At 42.0% G+C, this 24791-nt stretch overlaps 1 protein-coding gene across 1 annotated transcript in view; it reads left to right on the top strand.

The window, feature by feature from the left end:
• The window catches only part of TBX15 (T-box transcription factor 15), a 102021-nt gene that overhangs the window by 60274 nt on the left and 16956 nt on the right, over positions 1-24791 (top strand). Inside the window, exons 3-7 of the mRNA XM_054185222.1 lie at positions 8368-8469; positions 10220-10391; positions 10761-10928; positions 14138-14202; positions 21831-21928. Of these exons, the coding sequence (XP_054041197.1) occupies positions 8368-8469; positions 10220-10391; positions 10761-10928; positions 14138-14202; positions 21831-21928 (605 nt within the window). The remainder of the gene's footprint in view (positions 1-8367; positions 8470-10219; positions 10392-10760; positions 10929-14137; positions 14203-21830; positions 21929-24791) is intronic.

The raw sequence follows: 24791 nt of genomic DNA, 5'->3' as shown, positions 1-24791 counted from the left end.
CTGTTCTGCCCCTTCCGCGGACAAGCAAGAAAGGGCTTTCCCCCAGGTTTTGGGGAAAAAACACGGTGTTCTATTGTTTATAATTTTGTTTCACTTCTGTGCCCTCAGAATTTGCCAGAGCAGCTGGTCTTGTTGTTTTGTGTTCACACGAAGTGATCACTATTGCTCTGCAGCCCCAGGAAGTTCAGATAATTTGAGGAAAGTAATACCGGACAAACAACCCAGGTGATCCCTGAAGATTATCAGAACGGGATTAGCTGATGGTTTTAGATATACAATCTCATTGACATACGAAGTGTCTTGCATCAGTACAGAGTGGGTTACTGTTTTTGCCCTCCTGCCTTAAATGGAAAAGGCAAAGAAACTGAAATGACACTTGCTATTTTCTCTAGAGATGTCAAAACAGATGCAAAGAAAATTATTATTCTTTTCATAGGGGGTGAAATTGAGACCTAAAGAGATTAAGTGATCTGTCCAGTGTCATTAAATATGACACTGGCAGAACAAAGTTTCTTGCTTCTGACTTTGTTGTCCTGGTGCCTGGGTACTGTCTCAGAAAATTAAAATGATATATTGTTACCTGTTGGATTAACTATAATTAATTTTTTTATGATACATGGAGTACATAGACTTAAGAGCAGCATCAATATCTTGAAGCCCACCAACACCAGTATACACTAAAATGCCCAGAGCTTAGCGGTATGGAGATGATCTCAGCAGTTCACGCTTTTCTGAATGAAGTATCTGACCTTTCTGGAATGTTAAAAAGCCATATCCTGATTACAGTTTTACTTTAAAAAACATCACCAAAAATTTGCAGCATCAATGTTGCAGCAATTTTGCAAATTGTTCAACACAACTCACTAAAGCCTTTACAGCATTGGCAGGGGTCCTGGAGCAAGAAGGTTTCATGGAAAAAAATACAGTGAAATATTCTGGGAAGATGTAACATAATGAAATGAAATACTTTGAATCAGTTCAAAAAATAAAAAAATTCTATTTGGTCAGACTGATGGACACATACAAAGAAGATTCTGTAGTTCCTTGGAATTTTTTAGGAATTAAAATATTGAATACATTGCAGTTTAAAAAAAGAAAAACAACAACCCACAACTCTTTCTTGAAATTTGTCATCTGCTGTCTTCAAGCTATAGATTCTTATTTGTTGCTTGGAGCAGTGTGAAGTATGTATTTTGATGCTTTTGATACAAAACTTTTGTCCTGACATTTAGGAATTGAAATGTTCCATGTCAGCAATTGCTCATGGAACTTGCTATTCACCTTGCCTTTCTGACAAATACGGCTTCCCACATCACATATCATCATAACAAACAATAGATACATATCCTTAATTACACAGTAGTAACAGGAAGCTGATTAAGAATTACTGTGAGATGTACACATTTCCTTCCATGATGCAGCTGAACTACAATTCCAGTGAAGATCCGTGCCAGGAAAAATGACCCCTATGCAGTGAAGAAGCATCTCAAAACAAAACATTCAAATTCACTTCCCCCTTTGGATTTTTTCTCTTTGCTTTAACCTGGCCCCAAATAAAAAAAAATATTATTTGGTTTTCTTAGGTTTTTGCTCAAAGATTTTGGATTTCATGTTTTGGAGAAGAAATCGCTATGCTCAGGGGAAACCTTGGTTGGTCTGTGTTTTCTGATGAAATCTCTCTTTCCCTATTTGGCCAGCTGGCAGAGGTGTTTAACAGCGTGTGCTAAGAAACACAGACACCTGACTTTATTTTAAGTAGTCCAAATCAATATTTATTTTGATAATTTTTAGTAGTGAATAAATGTAGGGAAACCTGTAAGGACTGTAAGGGATATTTCTCTTTCCAAGATTTTTTTCTGTAACTCCATTAATAGCATTCTCAAGCGCCTTTGCAAGCTCCAGTCTTGACAATTTTTGCACTTACAGAAGACTAAGTATCACAATACAGGTTTATAACTTACTGTGCAAATAATATATTTTTTACAATCCTAAATGATATTCTTTCTCCCTGAAATGAGATGCTTATCATTAAGCAAGCCAACAGGCTCATCACTAGCTGCCCGCACAAAATCTATATAGCTACTAAGTATCTGTATTTTTTCAGCTTGATGATGTTCTTCTGCAGGAGTGTTACTAACAATACTGGAGGGGATTTTTTATGGTTGCTGACTACATTTGTAGGTTAACCATTGCAAAGCATAATGAAAAGCTGGACGGTTTCTTTAGGTAGTATATCTGTTTGTTGGGGATGGTCCTTATAGACTGGATAAAAATCACAAATTAAATTTTAACCTCTCAGGTTAAACGTTTTTCTTTCAGAGAGGATGTGTCTGTGATGGGTGAGAGCTGAGTCTAGTAGTCATGTTTCTCCATATGGGATGCATGATATATGGTGCATCCCATAGATTATATTGTATGATTTCTGTCCAAAAAGAGCAGAATTGGTGTTATTTCCTATTACTTCTTGAAATTGTGAGGGACACACATTGTTCATTTGCAACTTCTTCCTTCCCCAGGGATGATTTTGCTCTTGTTGCTTTATCTTTGGAAACCCTGTTTGAGTCCTGTAAGGTCTTCTTGTTTTGAAAGCCCTTATAATTACAGACTCAGTTGCCTATAACTACAGCTGCTCCTTCATTTTCTATGACTCGTAAGGTACTGCTTGTTTCCTGCCTGACTCCGCAATCTCTTTTTACTCTTACTTTGTAATGCTAGTTTCTAACCTACGTTCTCATTTCAAACATATTTCTGGAGTTATATCCTGCCTATATCAGGCCTACTACACTTTTTAACTTTCAGACTCCCACTCCCATTTAATTCTGCTTTGCTTTTTCTTTTCTTGATGCTGTATTTATAGATGTCTTTTTTTTTGTCTGTTTCCATAAACTTACTTCAGTCCTCTTAGAACTTTTCCTTTCTTCCTTTCCATCAGAATGTTGTTATTCAGAATTTAATAAGATGCTTATAAGAAGACTCCTTTGTTCTTTGTGCAAAAGATGCAAATGGCTTTGTCAGCTGCAGTGCATTCAGATCTGCACTTTCCTTTATCTCCTTTTTGTTTTACTTGAAATTCAGCCTTAGACAAAATAAAATAAGTTCAACTTAAGCCCCAGGTCATATTGATCTAAGCAACTAGTCCTAAAAACTTATTAACTCTTTTTCTCTATTCTCCTTCACCAATGGTGATCACGCGTGTACCCTGGCAACATCAGCAAAGGAATTTGAATCCCTCCCCACCACCCTACATCCCCCAGCTCAAGGCCATGGTCACCTGAGCTGCAGGCATAACCATTAGTTAACTGCTGCATAGAACTGCAGCCCAAAGGAAAAAAGCAATGTGCAGTTATTACTGGGAGGGAGACGATATAAAGAGTGTTTGGAGTCCTGCTCTGGAAGGGAAGCGCTGCCTACTGTTTATGGAGGTGGTTATACGAGTGTGACCATGAACACAAGCACAGCTAGGAGGTGTTCTTCTGGGGACGCAGGTTCCACCTGCCGCAGAGACAGCGTTTCTTCTCAACAATGAGGGAAATGATCTCATCTGTCATATCACAGTTATCATATCTGTACTGTGGGGTGGGTCAAACCTGGGTGCTGAGGCAGTGCTTAGTAATAAGAGTGGAAAAAAACAGCAGTGAGTGGAACAGGTGACCTTGTCCTCTCCTGACTTCTCTGTGCCTCCTGATAGGTTAAATCATATTTTGTCTGGAGTTTCTTTGCCTCCCTGAAACCGTGAGTCTGAGTCATTTGAAACATGTACTTAGGGCTGTTTACATTACCAAACTTTTTTTTTTAATTTCCAGCAGAAGGAAGGAAGGGCCCCACAGTGCTCTTCAGTTAGAGACAGCAGCAGGGATTTTGTTGCAAAGCTCTGTTGATGCTGAAGGGGCATACGGAGAGGATTTCTCAGAGTGAGGGCTGGCAGACTACAGCTACCAAAGTGCTGTGCAGAGGTCCTGTCCCAGTGGGCCAGATAAGCTTTCTCCAGCTTCCAGTAAAATGGCCCCTTTGGGAGCTCCTGAGAAGCTCTTCTGGGATCCATCTCCTTCATAAACAATAAATCCTTTTGCTCCCAAACCCTGTCCTCAGTCTTTTCTCTCAACACAAACATCTCTACATAATCCCATCCTGCAGAGGGAAACAGGAAGGTATTTCTCCTTTGCCTTGCCTTGCCTTGCCTTGCCTTGCTTTCCCTCACTTTCACTCCTCACAGGTTTGTTTTTATAAAGAAATATGCATTTGGCACCAGTCTTAAAGGCAAGGAAACGTGAGGTATAAAATAGCAGTGGTAACTTCAGGCTGCCCTGTAAACTCATGCTCATTGTAAACACTGTGCACACTCCATCCGCAAACCTAAATCAGACTATTTTGCAGTTTCTCGAGCAGATTTTTTATGACTGGGAAGAGGCTTCTCTCTCTGTTACTGTCAACAGACAAATTGTCTTTTGCTACAATTGAAGAGCACATCCCTTTATTGTAGTGTTTGCATTTTGCAGATGTCACCCTTAAACGAATTTAATGTTATTTAAGTTTTTATTTACGCAGTGTATAAATCATTACACTAAACAGTCATCAAAACTGTACAGTAAATTGTGTCAATCTTTTTAAACTCTCCTCTGACTTCTGCTCACTAATCTGTCTGTACAGGAGTATTTCCAATGTCTGAAGGAACTGCATTTGTGTTTTGAGACAACTGGCCAAGTGCCTTTTAATTTCTTATCCCCTAAAGGGGAATTGCCCTCTCTAAAACTAAATTGTGAAACAGGGCATGAATTTACATTTGAAGAGATCTTTAGAGGTCATCTGGCCCACGCATCCACTCAGAGTAGGACAATTTTGAAGGCAGATCTTACTTGATGCAAGCTTCACGTGTGCTGGTTCAAGGGGCAGGGATAACAGTTGGCACCTTGAGACTCCTAAGGGTTAGAAGCTGAAATTTTATGCTATAGGGAAAAAAAAAAATCCAGTTTGGGGATATACCTGTGATCCTTCTTCTTTGAACAGTTTTCACCAAGGGAAAAGTGAACTCTATTTTTGTGTTACATGAAAATTTTTAAAAATTTAGAAAAAAATCCTGGCTGCCACTATCCAACTACTTCTTTCTATTCCTGAAAGTTCCCAGACATGGTTCTTAATATCAGTACACTACTGTGCTGGCAAGTACTATTTTAATCAAGGTTTAAAGACATATATATATATAATTCGTTTGTTTTCACATTCAGAGTTTCATAAACATCATTCTTACTGTGGAAGGAGCCAGGAATTGAGTAAACTGAGGCACATGGTTGTTACAAAAATGCTTTTAAAAACACTTCTAAGTGGTCCTAAAATAATTTTAATAACTTATTTCATATCACATCATTATTTTCCCTGAAAGAGTACTGTGTGTAAGTGCACAGTCTGACTTGAGGAAGACTGCTTTCCTGCTGAGTGGTAAAGGTGACATATAAATAACGATCGTCCCAAACTGCTGCTGATATAAAACCTCCTCCTAAAACATATCAGATGTCATCAGGTGTTCCCTATGAAAACAGATGGCTTTTGTGTCTGTAGCTGTTGACTATAAAGGTAGCTGATATGTTTCAGGATGAAAGGCTCTTGACTGTTTATTAATGCAGCCATATTCAAATGGCCTGAGTTCCTTCCAGACCTGTGAGTCTCCTGTTTTCCATAGGGTTGGTGCCTCTGCAGGAGCAAAGAGCCAGCCAAGAGGAAACACAGAGCACAGGGATTTAGCCAGGATTATACCTGGGTACTTCCCTAAATCACCACTGTTTTCCTCTGCCTTTCCCATTTTCCCCTTTCCATGCAGCTGTGCCGCTGGAGACCTTGCTATGACAGTTCCAGGCCACATCCTTGTGGCAAAGAAACCCGAGTTACTTTTACACCCACAAAAAAAGAAGAACAGTAATAATTTACAAAACTTTAAAAGTACATTTAAACCTTAGAGAAAGCAGTGGGATCAGACGAGCTCTCTCCGATCATTTTAGAGATTAGCCTCTAAGCCTGTTGAATGGTCTGCGGTAATCTTTTACAAGGTATTTCATAAGCAAACAACCCCACAGGCTATACTGCAGCTTTGCACGGGGCTGCAGATTTGGAGAGAGCTTCTTGGAACACACAGCATTCAGTTTTCCAAAGACAGAGTGCAGAATTAGACCCAGAGAGACTCAGGTTTAATCCTCGGTTTCTTATCAACCCTCTGAAACATGGCCCTACCTCTTAAGCTGCTCCCAAGCCACCTCTCTTCAATTAAGGAGAGCTGGATGGTAAAATGCCACATCCTGTACCCATTTGGCTTGGCAGATTTAATGAGCCATTGTAGTGGAAACAAGGTAATGCCCTCAAGCCACCGAAGACTAATCAATTTTTCCTTCTCCCCCCCCAAATTGTTCAACTAGCAAACTCACCCCATCAGCTCCACAAATCTGCTCTCTCCTTGAAGGACTTCTGCAGACAATTTTTCTGACAGTTTTATGTCCCTCATAACTCTGCTTAGTTGTGCTCTGGCAGCTGTGGGGTGGTGATCTCCCTGCCCCCCCCATGATAAGTGACCTTTTCCAAGGCAAATTCAGTTACTAATAGGTCAGAACTTTCCTTCTCAATGGCCTGAAATGGAAGAGCTGTGGGTAGGGTGAAGGCTGAGCACCAGCCTCCTCCTTCCCACCCTCTTCTGCAAGTGCATATATGTGGCCTGGATGGCAAAGAATAAAATAGCTTTTCACGGTCTCATCCCTTCAGTGCAAATTTTTGGAGACATGTTTGGAGACGTTGACATAGACTTTCCTGTTTTATTCCTCCTCCAGGCTGTGTCCACTGGTAATACTTTGAGAAAGAGAAATGTTGGGAGGAGATGTAAATCTTCTCTGACATTTCACTACTCCTCGATAAATAGAAAGGAAAATGACACAATGGTTTCTAGGGATGGCCCCTAGAACAGTGGATAAACATTTCTTGTACACTTTTCCATGATTTTGGCATTGTAATTTTGAATGTTTTTTAATTCCCCTTTAATATCCTCCTTTCATCCAAACTATCCTCACTCAATAAGGAGACATCTATTTATCAGAGGAGCAGGATCTAATTTTTTATGAGCACCCAGTACTTTCAGAGTGTCTCCTACCAAAGCTCTGTATCTTGTGGGTGGAAGTCATGCAATTGAGTAACACCAGCCTGTAGGACCTCAGCTCAAGCTTTTCTCTGATAAGGGCTGAGAAACCACTCAAGCAGAGCTCAGGTTTGAGTTAGCAGGCAGTGAAACAAGAGAAGATTTCTTTCAGTGCTCTGCTCTGCCACTCATTTCCTTTTGCACTTCACGCAGTTCTGCTCCTCAGATTTTATGAAGAGGTTAAAATACCACGTTAATCGCAAATAAAATATGGCATAAACAATTCACTAAGCATGCTGTTTGAGGGAAGCGTAGAACGGCAACTGGGCTGCTGTCAACCAGAAATTTTTTAAGAAGGAAAAATTACGTCGTAGCCACACTAATACTGACATGTTTTGAGGTTAAAATTGTTCTGAGCTGTTCTCTTCTGAAATAATTGTCTAGCTACAAACACCACCACAACAGTAATTAGTGCACAGCAGAGCTAAGCTTCTGCTCAGACAAGAAAAGAAAGGGTGGGAATTGATTCTTGCTGGTGTAGAGTTTCATAACTTGCCTATCAGAAGAAAATGCATAAGACAGATCTGGATCATGTGTCACAGAAAAGACAACACTTATTAAAAAGATTGCACAAAATACTATGAGACTTCAAGGAAACCGTGATGTTAATGTCAGTGTTTCTGTTAAATGTGAAATATATGCCTAATAAGCAAATTAATGTTCTTTCTTAAATAACTATAAACATCAGAGCAAGAGGATCTTTCAGGGTAATGGATTTACTTAAATACTACTCCAGTACTATCAAACTCCATATTGAAATGTGATTTTCTCAGAAAAGAGAACTAAAGTGATCCTGCATTTAGTGTGATATGAGAGAATAATTCTAGATGGATGGCCAACGGAAAAAACATCAGGAAGAAGGCACACTGCCCACCTGTGTACTGAAATGCCTAGGGAGGCCAATTTGTGTGGAGCATAACATAACTCTCTACCAGGAGCTGGGAACAGAGAGAGTACTCGACTGGGAGTGTTTTATCATTATGCACGGGTAGCAGGTTATCCTGCTACCCCCTTTCTTAAGTGGAAAAGAGATCAAGATTCAAGCCACCGTCTTTTTACTCGCACCAAGCCCAGAGCAGTCATACCAAGAACTGGGCTATGTAAAGCAGCGTGCTTCTGGTGTCGGAGAAGCGCCTAAGAAGCCACATCATCTACCCTGTTCACCATTTTCTTCCTTATTTATACTCTTCTTTTCCTAGGAGAATGTTTCCAGCCATGAGAGTGAAAATTACAGGCCTGGATCCCCACCAGCAGTATTATATTGCCATGGACATTGTGCCTGTGGATAACAAGAGATACAGGTAAGCTTTTTAGGTGCAGAGTTAGGAACATTGTGATAACTTAGTGTCCGTGAAAGCCTAGGAAAGACACATGCCACTATACAACATTGCAAATGTATGTTGGAGGAGAGCCATGTTGATTTACACCAACATAGTTATTTGGCCAGAATCATGAGACACAAAACCAGAGGTTTAATGTACTCTTCTGCACTTTTGGATTGAAATCTTACTCTTTTCAAATAGCGGTTTTTAATCTGGGCGATCCCTAGCATGTATTTCACAATCGACATAATTAGCAATGACTGTCTGAGGGAACTGATAACTGGAGTTATTAACGGGGACTCTGGAGCCTACTTCAGCAAGAAAGGAATGGGCAAGTGGTAGTTCAGGTGTGGCCTGAACTGAATTGGATGATTTTTGTTTTAAAAACGTTCACTGTCCAGCACAGCAGCCACAGGAAATAAGGGCCCTGACCTACAGTATGAAGGCATTGAGAAACTCTCTGGTGAATCTCCACCACTGAGCTGGAAAACAGGAAGAAGAGATTTCGCTGGTATTAGTGGGCTCCCAATCCTAAAAAGTACTCTGGAAAACTCATGGTCCTCTGCATCCCAGAAAACTACCTGGACAGAGGTGATTTACCTCTACTTATTAAAAGGCCTCTGAGAGCAAGTCTTTTCCCCAAATAGTCTTGATCACACCACATTTCAAGGATTTGAGAATTGATCCTCTGCTTCAAATACTAAATTTTACATTTTTGCAGAATGGCAAAATTGTGCAGAATGTTTCTTATGAAAATGGTTTTCCTGGGAAGCATCAAGGTAGTTTGTGATACTCAACTAGGTATTTTGCCCCTTTCTTTGAGTGTGGCTCTGACAGCATTAAGTAAAAAATAAATAAATTATCTTACACATTGTGTCTGTCCTTGTTAGCTTGTGCAGCCGTATAGAACAAACTAGCAGTGAAAGGAACAGATTCTTTTTTTTTTTGCATTTCTTTTGAAAATACATTAAGTGAATCCCTGTTTGTAGGTAAGGACTGAAATAGCTTAGCAGAGCTGAGTAGAGGTGCATTGAAGGGCAGTACAGGGCAGAACTCAGAGGTGTTAGGAAGACTGCTCGTGAAATGCCTTAGGCTGAAGGAGCCACAGGACAGAAAGAAAAAAAAATGGTGCCTAGGCAAAGCTGTGGTAGTGAAATTTATGGCATATTTAGAATGGCTAGATCAGGAACAGAAAAATTATTTTTTCCTCTAATCCCAATATGTGGAATCCCAACTATATGGAATTTCCCATTTTGCAACATTTCAAATCAGAATTCTGTTTTATCAATTATTCTAGTGATATCCATTGGATTTTGCCCTTTCTGAATGAAGACACATGTGTTTTGTGCAGTCTGGCATGGCAGTACAGGTTTCCAGAAATTACAGGGCATTTATTAATATTTTGAGAGAGGGTTTTTGTTTACCCATATTTTCTAGCCTCTTGCTCTGGCTCAGAGAGGGTTAAGTAGTCGAGAAGGCACATGTGGCAGAGTTTTAAAGGGAAATTAACTGCAAAGGTGGTTTTAATAAGGAATCAAGTCTGAACAAGTGGCTCAGGGGTAATCTGGCTTTCATTTAGAAGGTAGGAGGTTGCAATAAAGCACATTCTCCCCTGACTGCAAATGAGAGCTTGGGGTGCATGCGGTAGGGTTGCAGGGGAGGGGGATCCCTGGAAATGTTCCGTGAGTGAGTGACAACTTCCCTTAGCCATCTCCCCGTCCTCTTTCAGGTATGTGTATCACAGCTCCAAGTGGATGGTGGCTGGCAATGCTGACTCCCCAGTGCCCCCGAGGGTTTATATCCACCCTGACTCGCTGGCTTCTGGAGACACCTGGATGAGGCAGGTGGTCAGTTTTGACAAGCTCAAACTGACAAACAACGAGCTTGATGATCAAGGCCATGTAAGTTAGAAACTAATCCTGGTGCCTGCTGCTCCAGCCTCACTCTTCTCAGGCTTGAAGGGGTGATGCTGCTGCTCTGATTCTCCCGTGTCTTGCTGGCACACATGCTTTTAGCCACTCTGTGGAGTTATGGAACCTTTTTCCCTACTTCAGTGCTTTTCTTTGAAATATTGCCTGACCTTATAAAGCAATAAAGCCCCTTTCTCCCTGTATATCGAACAAACTTAATCTCATACTTACTTGTAAGAGAAGGGTAATTTTCTTCATGTTAGCCCTTACTCCATCCCTGCTTGCTTGTATGTCTTGATGTAGTGTAGAATATTTATGGAAAAAAAGTATATTTTCCTTCTCCTTTTGTTTTACCTTCAGATAATCTTACATTCAATGCATAAGTACCAGCCCCGTGTTCATGTCATCCGCAAGGATTTCAGTAGTGATCTTTCTCCTACAAAGCCAGTTCCTTCAGGAGATGGGGTGAAAACCTTCAACTTCCCTGAAACTGTCTTCACTACAGTGACAGCCTACCAAAATCAACAGGTAAAGCGGTGTGCCTTAAGGCTCCTTTTATATTGGATGTTTGTAAAAATATCAGCGTGCTCTTTGTGTTTGAGACATTAACTTCTCTAAGAAACGTAGCTCAAGAAGAGTGTACATTTACAGGCTCACTGGGTTTTTTTTCTGCACAAAAAGAAAATGCTTGCTATGGGGTAATGGGTAGACATGAGGTGTCTAGCCAGAAAAACATCTTGCAGATAAGGTGCATGCAGTTTTTACTGTAAAGTAGGTGAAATCAACCATAAAGAGATGTATTGTGTTGACTTTTCCTTGCTGCCGCTGGTATAAACTACAGTGTCCTGTCCTCACTGTAATTTTAAGGCAGTACAACTAGTCCAGATTTGTTACCTTGCAGAGAAACAACACAGGGTTTTTTTCACTGCTAAAATGAAGGAAAAAGTTTTAGAGAAGAGGAATCTCATCAGTTTGCTGACAAAAGAAGCCTTTGAACATAAGCAGCAGTCCATTTTATGAACTAAAATTCTCATGCATAATTTACATTTGATTCAGATCTTGCGTAGTTCCCAGTGGAGAGTGTTACTATTGACTCCAGATATCATAAGGAAAAGATGTGCCACAGTGGGATCTTAGCTGCAGAGGCCTTGACTACTGAGCTTTGTAATTGATCCGCCCTTTTTCTTAAACTAGACTTCATAGAACTAAGAAATGTAATCTCAGTCCACACTAGTGGTTGATTACAGAATTCCCTGTCTATCCCTTTTTCCCAAAAGATACGATATCTCTTAGAGGAAATTAATTGCTAGGAAAATGTGATCATTTGACAATGTAAGCATTTGAAACGGCAGCAAAGAAAGGAGTTTTGGAAAGGGCTCACTGTGGATTACGTGCGTTTGCTGCCCCTTCTCCTTCAGTGGCCAGTGAAAGCTGGTGACGAGTCTTTGAGGGGGAGGTTGCTGGCTTCACCGCTCCTGCAGGCATGCTCATTGCACACATTGAGAGCTCCTCATACCCACCCATTCTCTTTGTAGTCTCCTTATGTATCGCTTATCTGCCAGAATCCTTGGGGATTCCCATTAGCCTTCACACCACGTCTATCATGCTTTGGGCTCAGTGTGCTCCTCTTCTCTCGTTCATGTACACATACTCCCTATTTTATACTTAGGTGAGGGGTGCTGTGCAAATCCCGTTTCCCTTTCCTGCCGTTCTCCTCCTTACTGGGGTGGGGGTTGTGATGGCATTAAAAGGGCCATGTAACATAATTTTTTCCCAACCGTGTGAAACAGAATCTCAGGTGGTGAAGCTTTTTGTTGTGTTAATAATGTGTCCACTTAGAGAGGTACTGTTATAAGCTAGAATGACAGTACAAGCTGGCTTAGAAGAAAAATAATCCATTATCAAGCCTGTTAGGAAAACAGGTTATACAATTTCTGCCATAAATTGCAGAGGAGTCTTGAACTGAGAATGCTGGGGTAAATATTTCTCCATGACAACATCTGTGCTTCTGGAGAATGTCTTCATGAACTCAGTGCGCATCATTATATTTAGTATTGTTACAAAGAGGGACAGACTCATATCAAATCAGCTTGGGGCAGATTGTAATATTTAGATAATTTGTACCAATTGTGAATTATATCAGCTTAGTCAATCATTATAGATTTTTTTATTTCGCAACATATAAGAGAGAGCACATGTGCTGATAGTGCTCCCATGGCTGCTTCTGGATACCCACTCCTAACTTTTTCTGACTGGTCCCCTTGAATTTACTTAAATTAGGATCCAAAATGGATTGACTATTCCGGCTGAAAAAAATATTGTAACACAATGGTGGGTTTGCTGTCACTGCAGCACTGGAAATTTCCTGCCCTCCCCTCATCCAAATGCATGTACACAAACTTTTAACTGTAGGCCAGACATGGAAAAAGGATAGAGGAAGGAGAAGAAATGACAGAAAATAAACCAGTCATTCTTCCTTAATGACCAGACAGATAAGACATAATTACACAGGTAAGGGAGGGAACCCTGTCAGGCACTGGCACTGTAAGCCACATCACAGTAAAGAAGCTCTGAAATTTCTTCCTGTCTTTCTGAATTCCAAACATTTGGGGGTTTTGTCCAAAACAATTCAGGGGGGAGGGCGGCATTTTTATGATACCAATAAAGGATATTCTGATGTGTTGGAGAAACCTTTTCATTTAAAATAAATTTAATTTAAATAAATTCATATATAAATAAGTATATATATATATATAAAAAATAAATTAAATAAAATAAATTCATTTAAAATAAAAAAAATCCCCTGAACCTGCCTGCATGCCCTCCAGTGGCTGTAAAACTTTGCCTTACTGGGAGAAGGGTCTCTGGAAATAATTGTAAAATGTTAGCAAATCCACCACAGGGATTCCCTCTGCTGTAATTCCATCCTCCACAGAACATATCTGTCTCTGTCCACACAAGTCCCAGGACAGCTGCAAAGTCAGGCTAGCGGAAATTAAGTTCACAAATTAAGCTTCTGCAAAAATAGGAGCTGCATTCCAGATCTGAAGTTAATATCCAGAGCAAGGGGCTTGGTTCTGACAGAAGCAAAACACCTGCAAATCCGCTTCAGATCAGCCTGTATTAAACCAGTCCCTTTTGAGCCGTTTCAGCCAAAACACCTCAAATTTGATAGGATCTGGAGATCTTGCTCCCTTTTCACTCCAGAGACAGGGTCTCTGGGAAAAGGTGAGGTTGTCAGAGGGAAGTTCTTGTGCTGCACCAGGTTGGGGAGTTGTTGGCAGGGAGTAAGATACCATGGGTTGCAAGGTCAAAATCCCAGTATTATTTTCCATATTTACCAACATGGAATTCATGCCTAAAAATAAAGCAGGAAGGAAGATTTCCCCCAAAGCACTCAGTCCAGCTGTCATCTTTTTTGTTTAGGGGGGAAAAAGGAAAGAAAAATGGTTTCCAGACCGAAAACCCCTTGAAGGGTCACCCAGATGCTGACCAGAACAGCAGCTTCTCAGCCCCAGCGCTGTGCCAGGTTTCTGCCTCTGGCACCGTTCATTTGCTAAGCAGATAATCTGTTCATGGATAACAGAAGGGCAAATTTGATATAAGTCTAGGGAAATAAGTATGACAGATCATTGTATAGGTGGTTTGAGTAAGAATGGTGATCATCAGTAATTTTCATTTGTTGAAAGAAAAAAAAATTGGAGAGATCAACTAATTGTCTTTTTTTTCCTTTGTAGATCACCAGATTAAAAATTGACAGAAACCCCTTCGCTAAAGGTTTCAGAGATTCTGGGAGAAACAGGTAACAGGAGCTTCTTTATGTTTCCTTACTGATCTCTTCTCTCCTTCCCATGACGAGCACACAGGGCGTGTGTCTAAGGCCAAGGAAGGCATTTTGTAATCCTAAGTAATTTTTACAGGAGAAGTTTGCTGTAGACTAGCTCTTAAAGGAATTAGAAGGACTGTTTTACTTTGTGTAAACAGATCCAATGTATAGTGATGACTTCCTTAAAAAATACTTCCCAGCTTAGCCAGCTAGACTGATGCCGTTTCTTTTCAGAAGTCCCCTCCAGTGCTGCTTCTACTTCTGCTTGGATCCTGCAGTCCCAAACCCTGAGAGAGGCTTTTAGATATTCTTAGCCAACATATCTGTAAAGACAGCTTAACACTTTCCTGGTTGACAACATATTTTCTGTGACTGTATTTTTTTGCTGTCATATGTTTAATTTCCCATTCACTGCTACCTTAGTACCCCTTCTGCCGCCACTACTTTCAAGGCTGTTTTCTTCTGTATATATGTTTTGATATTGGTTTTTCCCCCTGCTGGATAATTAATTTATTTATGCTCATTTCTATTACTTCCATGTAATGGAGATTTTCCATATGTTGTTGAGAAACACAACTAAAACTTTCTTTAGCATCTCTGATAAGTTATTAGTAAACTGTTCATGTGTTACTGATATGGTGCCATGATATCCAAAGAATTAGATAAAATAAATGAACTTGTAAAGATATGGTAGAGTTTCTTTTAAAAATATATAAATTTGTTACTAAAATGAAGAACAAAGATAGAAAAATGGAGAATTGCATACTGTAAAACAGCCAAATAGGTCAGAGGCTAACACTCTGTAAAATAATGAAAGTTGTAGGACAGGGGACCTAGACATTTTTCCTTGTTCTTTATTATATGTAGAGCTTGCTGAAGGGCATTTTTTAATTTTCACAGGAGATTCCAAAACTTGGAGCACAAATGCTTGCTTTACATTAGAAGAAAAATGGAGTTTCCAATAGGTTTGCAGGATAAAAGTGCAAAAAAGTTCTAGTTTAAAACAATTTCAGTTTTTCTGCAGTGGTGTCCAATTGTTTCACTTTGACTGTGTTGCTTAATTTTGTCAGGATTTTTATGAAATGATGAGTAGAACACCTTAAATGTTATTTAGAATATGTTATATTTTAAGAACACGATAGTAAAACAGGAACTTTAATCAAAAAAACTTTTGTAGGAGTAACAGACATTACAGAGTTATCAAAAAAGCTTAAGAAATTCCAAAGAAAAAGTTTTGACTTTTTCTGCCATTCATGAATCCAGCAGAGTCTGCAGCAGATCTAAGTATTTCAGATCTAAATGACGTGGGCATCCTTTAAATCAGCATGACAAAGGCTTTAAACATTAAGTTAATTATAGAATTAGACATATATAACCACGTTACAAGAACCCTAGGATTGTAAAGCAAGGCTCTGAGCGTGCAGACCAGAGTGAAAGTTGTGTGCATAGCCCTCATTTGCTGTCCCCATGGGCACTGTAATTCAGTTTTTACTTGCATGGTCCTCTTGTGTGTGTTCACCAGGACCCACTGCCTCATTCATGGTTTGGTATGGGAAGCATTCAGTGAATGGGCGACTGCCCCGTGTTTCCATGGCCCGTGTAAATGCTACGCTCTCCAGGACCACAAAGAAGATTTCTTACTGATGTAGTGACTTCCCCCCTCAGCTCGTCTGTTCTCATCTAAATGTAGCTATGTGAAAAGATGTTGCCACCCCCATTTAATTACAGTCATGAGCATTAGTTCTGGTACTTAAGACATATGTGACTTTTACTCTGCTCCCCTCTCCTGCGTGGAGGAAGTAAGTATGTGCCTCGAGTACAAGGTCTTCCCTGTGTGCAGAGATACAGCTGGGCTTAGAAGAGGGATTGATGCAGTTCCAGGTACATGGTGGGCTAGATTAACATGGAAGGCATTAATAAGGTCCTAGCCCAGTGAATTTGGACAGTTTCCTGAAAAGGTTGGGAATTACTGATCTTTGTAGGTCATTGATTTAAGAAAGGGCAGGAAATTGCTACACGGCTGCAGCTGTGGGGAGGGCTCAGTAAGGCTCTCTGCTGATGTAAAGAGGAATTAAAATCTTTAAGGTATTACACATCAAAGAGAGCAGCCTGAGGCTTTAGGAAGAAAAAACAGGCAAAGGTATTTGCAAGCATATATAGCAGTCAGGCGCCTGCCTCACAAGCAGTGGTCTGGCTAAGGTTGCACCGCTGTTGTCAACTAGCAGAGGACACCCTAACGCTCAGCTGCTCGCTTTAAAGAGGACACATACATAGATGTACACATAGGAGGGAGAAAAGCATTAAGCTCCAAGCTGTGTGTGGAAAGGACTCTCCAAATGGGACTTAACAGTGCTGGTTGGCTCCTCTTGTGACTTTATAATCTCATCAGGATCACCGGTCGACTAGAGCGACGACTGTGATGCTCTGTAGCTTCCTGCACCCCCACGACAACTTTGGTCAGCTTCAGTGCATCAAGCTATAGCTGGAGATATGTGGGCCTCCCTTGAAAAAGAAACAGGGTAATTTGGAAAAGGGGCCATTTGTGAAGCAGGCAAGTGTAGTATATGTACACAAGGTTTTTTGTATAAGGTCTTAAAAGAAAAAAAATAGCATGGCAGCAGCAGGGGCCACAGAATGTCTGAGGATGCTCCAGGGCATCATATCCCAGTGACATCGGGATACTGAATCAGAGCCATGGTTAGAGTTTGCCAGCAAATTATGGAGAAAAAACCCAAACACTGGAAAAAACAAAGCATGGTGGGAGAAGAGGAACTCTTAGGCCACTTCTTCCCTAGTATATTTCCTTTCTGCTTTCTGTTGAGGCTTTTCCATGAAATGGAGATGGATGTTTTTCCTTCAGTTATTTCTTATTCTGATATTGTTTTACTGTTGTTGCCTGCTGCAGAAATTATGGCCTTGGCTGTTTTTTTTTTTTTTTTTAAAAACTAGTTTCCCTTTTAAATCTTTCACTTCCATCAACTCACAACCTTCCCGTATGTTTCCTTATGAGTCTGCTCTGCCTTCATTAGTCCAAGAGACTGCTAAAATCCTGCTGACATCGGGACACCCCATCACGATATATCTGCCTGTATCCATCTGGGGGAGAGATCTTTTCACAGATCTCTTCTTGGATCTCTTTCAGTTGCTTGCGTGGTTGTCTCCCTTCACAGCTGACTGCCCCAGTCCTTGCGCTGGGAGAAGGAGCAGTGAGGTATTTCAGAGGGAAGGATGCAAACAGCTTAGCAGCTGGACATTGTTTTACAGTCTTGGAGCCCCCAAACCGTGTTACCTAATGGTGTTCAGAAATCTAGCTGTCAGCCTTGATGAGTTAGGGAGTTAGTCTGTGTTAGAAGGACGATTCTTAGTTCTCTCTTATTAGAGATTCCCTCTATATGATTTTTGGTCCCTCTCTGCTTTATCTGCAAAAGCACATGAAGCATCCGCAAAAGTGAAACAAGAGAACTGGTCTTGGTGGTGAAAGGATACCTACATCAAGTATGTATGAGGCAGGTATTACTTGATTGCTTTCCTGAACTTCAAGAGATTGAGAACGTGAGGTTTTGACATATGGAGCTCAGCTAGCCAAATGTTTGGGTAGTGAGGGTGCACATTTAATGCCACAGAGCCTATTTTTGGAGACTGAGTAAAGTTCATTTGACAGTGGGATGCTTGGGGGAGCTCCTTATCCAGGAGGAAGCCAGAAGGGACAACAGTCAGGAAACCCAGCAGGGTGAAGGAAGAGAAAAAACCTAAGCTGAAGGCAAGGAACAGCACTTTCCTTTCAGATGTGGGTAGCTGAGGTGGATAAAAGTTGTTTGTGTTGGAAATGCTCTTTGAGCTTTTGTCTAGGGTAAGAGAGCCAGGAGGGTGCTTGGAGCCAATAGTTTGGCTTCCCCAGTGAACAATGAAACGATGACCTGAATCCTGCATGCAGCAGGAATAGCAAGGTCGGCCATATGGGTTGGATTATGGAGGTGCACAGATAGCTCGTACATCTTTTTTCATTTTTCAGACAATGGAACTGTTTCATTTATTGCCTATTATTAAAACTTTATAGCACTAAAAATAAAAAAATGAATGAAAAAGAGAGAGCGAATTTTGGATACCTTATAAAGGACTGACCTTATTAAAATAAAGCTGGCAGTGAGTTCTCTTCTGATACTTTTTTTACTTCCTTCATAAAGATGGTGTGAGAGGGGAGGGTTTATGGCCTGATAGACAGTTTGAAGTCATTTTTTCAGTGCAGTTCTTTGGAAGAGAAAGTGGATACCACGTGGATAATGTTCAGCACACTTGGTACCAGCAGCCCTCACCAAAGCCCAAAAGAAGTTGCTGAGATTTCAGAAATGCTGAAAAACAATTCTTTTTTTTTTTTTTTTTGGTCAGCGTTTATTGCTGTCCCAAAATGTCTCTTCATTGGTCAGGTTGGGTTTGTGTTCCCTTTTAGGGGCTGGAACACACACAGCATGGCACTCCAATATTTCTGCTGACTAGGAGAGCATTACCTTTCTGTCCTGTGGTGGAGGTCTGTGATGTGGCTCCGGATATCTTGGTGCCATAGTAACGTCATAAACTGCTGTGCGACAGAGGGTTGTTAGAGTTGCAGCTACGGGAGTTCCTTGATTCCCACCCTCTCACCCCAGCACTTTTTTCACAAAAATAACAATACACCACAGGAAGAAGGAAAAAAATATACTGAAAGGTTAGGGATAGAGTTGTAAAATCAGTCACACAAAGGTGGTGTGCATCCTGACCCAAGCTGTTTTTGCAAGGCTGCACATTGTTTTTCTGCAATACTCCATACATGGGGTGATAGGCGCCTAGCAAGTTAGCGCGAAAGGCTGCTCTCTCATGGATCCTGTCTGATGCATAGAAGAATCTGAAAGTTCAGTAAGGATGTGCTCTGCTTAGATATTATTTCAGAAAAGCCCACAACATTTGTTCTGCACAAAGGTAAAAAAATCCAAAACACCCAAAACAGGAAAAAAAGGATGATCTAGTATACAGGAGCCTCGATTTATGTTTAAGAGAACTGGACATAACTTTGAGCTCTGTCACCCACATACTTAGGGAAGGTGTTTCTAATGTGTGTTCAGCATGTCCACACTTCTGGGGGGGTAAAAGGCTCTCATTTGGAGCAGGAAGAGGAAAGAGGTGAAAGACGTGGCTTTAAGCCAGCTGTGGAGTTTGGCGTCCACTCTTCAGGTACCTGTGGTCGCAGCGTTGCCCGGAGCATTACACAGCAATCTGTAAATCCAGTGAAGCCGCAGTGTTTTTGCCAGCAGTTGCAATGTGGAAAGGGGAGGGTGGCAGAAGCTGTGTCCATAGCAAAGGGGCTGTTCTAGCCCTGCTGCCTTGGAGCAGGAGGAGGTGGATCCCTGGTGGCATCCATCCTTTCCCTGGCATACAGGGCAGGAATAGAGCAGCTGTGCAAGCTGCTCCGGTACACTCGATGCTGCCATTTACCCCCTGTGGGCTCACAGGCACAGTGGGGTCCAATCCCTGAAAGCATTATATTATTCCCGATTTACTCTTTTATTTCTTCTTTTTGTTATCTCCTGACTATTCTCTCTTTTTCCTTTTCTATTACAAGTACAAATGATACAGTGCGTGTGAGAACTGTATTGATACAGGGGAAAGTGGTAGGCAGAGAGCTAGAAGTTTTGAGCTGTGAGTAAAGCTGAGCTGAGAATGATGCAGGCTCCAGGCAGAGGCCGGGCTAATAGCTTTAACCTGCCTTTACAGTTTCCCTGAGCCACCTCCTATTAGGGGTTGGATTTTACTAGAAGGGACCCACAAGAGCAGAGCTAGAAGTCAGATGCTGGTGCAGAGTGGGGTTATGTACACGGGGACCTAATGACTGAGTCAGACTATGTGAACGCTGGTTTTAGAGAGCTGGCCTCCCTACCTACCCGCACAATCCTTGTGGCAGACGCAGAGCAGCTGGATTAGCAGAGCCGAAACTTTCAGTCAGCATTTCTGGATGTATTGCTTGGTTTTAATCACCAAGGCAGGGCCTTTCAACAGCAGGTCTTGTTGCGTTGCAACCTGCCAGGGGTGTTTTAAGCCCCCTGGATGTACGGTACCAGAAAGTCCTCCCTCAGTGTTTGGGCTGGGGATTGTTTCATGAGGGTGCAAAAAGGTACCGTTCTCTTCCTGACTATGTGTGTTGAGAAGCAAATGGAGTCTGAACATGTATGACTTTCTGACATGGGGGAGTGGAGGAAATCCTGGGGGTAGTACCGGTAGTCAAAGAGCTGCTTTTGCACACAGAGCCCAGCTTAGCAGATGGGTTGACATTCTGCGCTGCCTTGTTGTCTCTGAGCTCCATGAGCTGGCAGAGGCCACTGTATTAACCAAATAGTTTTGTTGTAATGTGCTCAGCGCTAGTGTGAGACTGCTATGCAGAGATGTCTTCTGTTTCTACTTCTAACAGCTTAGCAGCTAATAAACACCACGCAACAACCTCTCTTCTAAACCTCCTCTTAAAATACAGAGTTTGGTTTGCCAACTCCAATGTATTTAAAGCATCCGGGCTTCCGGGGAGACTTTGGAAAGTTAACTGAGTGAGTGGAGGCACGTGCAGAAAGACATTTTCAGAAGCAAAAGGCAGCTCCAGTATCAGCTCAACATCTGATGAGAGGCTCTGGGGCTGTTAGAGCCTTTTGCATTGAAAGGGGATATGTTCTCGCATTTGACGAAGCATCTCTAGTTGTGTTCGGACAATGCGAGGGCTATAACCTACTGCTGGAAAAGAGACAGGGGAAGGCAAGGAATGGAGAACAGAGCAATGTGCAGCTTCCACAGAGGAGACCCTTTCCTCGGAAGAAACTCCAGGAGGTTGTCTTGTAAACAACGTAGGGGTCTCTTGCTGATAATACACCTATGTCCTCCCTGAGCCTGTGGAGTTAGAGACTTTCAGCAGAGCTAGCATTCTGCAGTGAAAATAGGAACAAATGTGAGACCTCAGCCCTTCAAGAGGAAACTTCACATTTGATTTTTGGCTTTTTCTCTTTGGTACTGTCTTTGCAGTGATTAAGGAACCAAAAGAGAGATACCACTGATCTTTTATAAAAAAACCTCTTACGCATTTCTGGTTGAAGTCCAAAACCAATAAGATTCCCTTTTGGATGGCTTCCTAGAGCACTTCAAAGCAGTGTCCAGAACTAGAAGGTGGCAGGGAAAGGCAATTCATAAAATCTCTCTGATTCTGAAGGCTGAATCCCAGACCTCCCTTGTTTTCATCACAGCTTATATCCACAAAGTGGAAGCCTGCTCTATGATAAAGTATGCCTTGAGGAGCTGATGGTCATGTGTCCCCTGCAAAGCAGACAGAAAATTTGGGATCCTTGTTAAAAAAAGTAAAAGGAGCTGGAAGACTGTGAGGAGTTTTTGAAATCCTGGGCTGGGGAAATTTCATTTTAGTCTAGTGGCTAGCACCTGTGCGGGAAGGCTCACTTGAGGAATTCACAGATGCCAAGGTGACCTTTTGGTGGCCGCTGTCAGCCTGTCAAACAAGGTCAGAGCCCTCTTTCCCCAGTGCTGATACCCTTTCCAGCTGACTGACATTCTTCTTCTCTCCTTGCTTTATTTTCTTTGCACAGGACAGGGCTGGAGGCCATTATGGAGACCTATGCCTTCTGGAGGCCCCCCGTGCGCACTCTCACCTTCGAAGACTTCACTACCATGCAGAAGCAGCAAGGTGAGCATACAAAGGGCATGCAAAGAGCTGTAGAAAGAAGAGAAGAAGAGGGTGTAAGAGCAGCAACACGCTGTGCTGTGTGTCCAGTGGCCGGGTTAGGGGTGTCACACATGCAGTTGAGCTCTTGACTGCTGTGAAAGCACATAGACCAGAGAGGATGGATGGAAATGGTGGACAGGCTGGGCCTTATGAAGTGCAATGGAACTGCTTCATCTCCTTGATATCCCCAGTGCTAGAACTAGAAGAAGGAGCAGGAAGGAGTGCAGTCAGGTAAGCCAGCCCAAGTACATGGCATGAGTTAAGTGTGAAGAGAGCACGGAGAGACTGAGGAAACGCTCCAGCACATCAGACACATTGTTCTCCATTTACAGTTAACATTTGCCATTTGTGTAGCAACACAAGGGGAAGGGGTATATGTCCTCTGGAAGCTTTAGGGGACAAGAAATGTTCCTCCCCCTAGGATCCTGCTGCCTCACTTTCAAAACTCAGTGGCCTTGTTGGAGAAACTTTCTGTTAGTACAAGTCTGGGAGAAATTATTGGTAGGCCAAGTGTTTTCTGCTAGTTCATGCTGTGTCTTTTCATAGCTTCTGCCCTTTACATCTCTCATTTGTTAAGTAAGGCTTTCATCTCTAGTTTCAGGTTGTGTTACTATTTTTTTTTTTTTGCGTGAATAGGACTTCCCCATTCACTTCATTGCAGCTATTTCTAGTTAAAAACACAGTGATCACTGGGAACAGAGGTATCAGAGCAACCTGGTACTCTTTTTTATTCCAATATACATACAACAAAAGAAACAATCCAAAACTTGGCTCAAATGTGACACCTATGAGGTTAAACAATCAAAACCAAATGCATGCCCTGTGTAGCAGATTCTCCAGCCTCTCACAATCGAGCTTGACATCACCGCAAAACTTCCCTCTAGATCTTGAATCCGTCTGGGGATTCGTGGTTTCCTCCAGAGTAAGGGGAGCAGCAGTGGCTGCCGGGGCTGCCCATCACTGTGGCAGGATCGGACGGGGATCTAGTGCAGGAATCTCTTCTGGCTGTCCATCCCCCACCCCGGTTCCCCATGCAACACCCCAGAGCTAAATAATTTTTCTGCTAAAATAGTGCTAAATCATTTTTCTGATGGCACAGCGCCAGAGGAGGACAGAGCACACTCCTGTTGGCTGTGTTAGACTCCCCATGCACGGTCTTTACACGGCCACCCAACTCTTCTTAAACAGCGCAGCATGGAGCAGGAGAGGTTTTGCACAAGCTCAGGGACTTGTGTCGAGGAGCACTTGCAGTGGGGTGTGCGGACAGAGATGGATTAAAGCAGGGATTCAGAAACGTTTTCATCACCCTCCTAAATAGAAACATAACAGCCTCTCCTCCTGTTCGCAGTCGCCGAAGCAGCCTCACTCCTCTGTCTCACCCCCTATTCGGGCTCGCACGCCTCCCCTTCCTTCCCCTCCCATTGGTTATCAGATAACATCCTAGCGGCAAGTCCAGCTATTGCTTACGTGGTAAGGTAATATTAGGAAAGGAAAATATTTAATGTATTTTTAGCTTGTTTTAATATAGTTTGGCAGCTGAAAAACCAGGAAGCAAGCCAGTACCCCATGACCAGCTGGCTCTGTGCAGACCACCACCACTGCACCACAGACCACTAGGCTTAGGGCAGCCCTTAACTGAAGTTGTGTTCACAGGTCGGTCTCAAAACTTAATAACTCATTACAAAACAGCACTCTCAAGCTTTGTGTTTAGCCACGCAGAATGATCTCAAGATAATGAATCAGAAATATTCCCTCCATCATAGCGCTGACCTCTTCAGTTGTTGCTGTAACAAGCTGACCCCTGGTCTCAGCAATAGGTGCAAAGCCAAGGTACAGATAGATACACTCTATTTTAATTTCTGGCTGCCGAGACAGCCCCCAAGAGCCATCAGAAATATGCTGGTCTGGAGGCCTTGGAATTGCTGGCAGAAAGAGCAAGAAAAGCTGGGGTGGCTTTAAGGCACATGTGATTCTTGCTTCCAAACATAAGATGACCAGGATGTACAGTACCCATACCTCTTCATCTCTTTGCTTTCATGCACATGAACTGTGTGACAGGTGAGTAAATCAGTGGTGTTTAACAGCTGACTTCAGCACAAGCTATTGTACCTTAGATCTTCTGAGCCTTAGCCAGTCTTTTTGTGTAAATGGCTTGCCTGGGACTCTACTCCTCTCTCCCACCTGAAGCCTCAGTGCTCTGAGCTGCATGCTGTTATCTCATCCCCTTGCATATTTATGAATTATAAGTTTTCAGAGTATTATTTTAACAAACAGACGCTTTAATTCTAGATCATGCTGTTGTCTCCAAAGCTGGGTGAATACGTGACATTTCCTAATAATCATTTGAGGATTGCAAGACTCCATTTTATCCCTTGAATTGTTAGTTGGGAAAATTCACTGGTGCTACAGAAGACTTTTGGGACTAGATGTGTCCACTGCAGCTTAAGAGGAGTGCATCCTTACTGCAGAGAGAGAAGATGACAGCAGCAAAAGTGGCCACGTGCCTAGGAAGAAACATCATCGATGAGGAGCAAGTTATGGTTGTTCAGCCCGGTGAGGCGGGAGAGAGTACATAATAGTATTGAAATAAGATGCTGTCTGTGGTGGATAGGAAAAAAGCAATAGTCTCAAGTTATATGAAATCTGGCAAAGTGCTGGAACAGATCCCCTGTAGGAACTGTGGAATTTAGCCTTGATTTTCTAGACACAAGCCCGCCTTACTGTGGTAGGAAAAATGATGCTTTCTGGGGCAGAAGCTTGGGACTTCAGCAGCATAAATATGGTGTCTTTACTGCTTTCCAGATAGATTTTTCTGTGCTATGGA

Source organism: Rissa tridactyla, chromosome 1 (assembly GCF_028500815.1).
Source record: "Rissa tridactyla isolate bRisTri1 chromosome 1, bRisTri1.patW.cur.20221130, whole genome shotgun sequence".
Taxonomy (NCBI): domain Eukaryota; kingdom Metazoa; phylum Chordata; class Aves; order Charadriiformes; family Laridae; genus Rissa; species Rissa tridactyla.
Note: the sequence above shows the minus strand (reverse complement) of the source record. Positions and strands in the feature narration are given on the sequence as shown.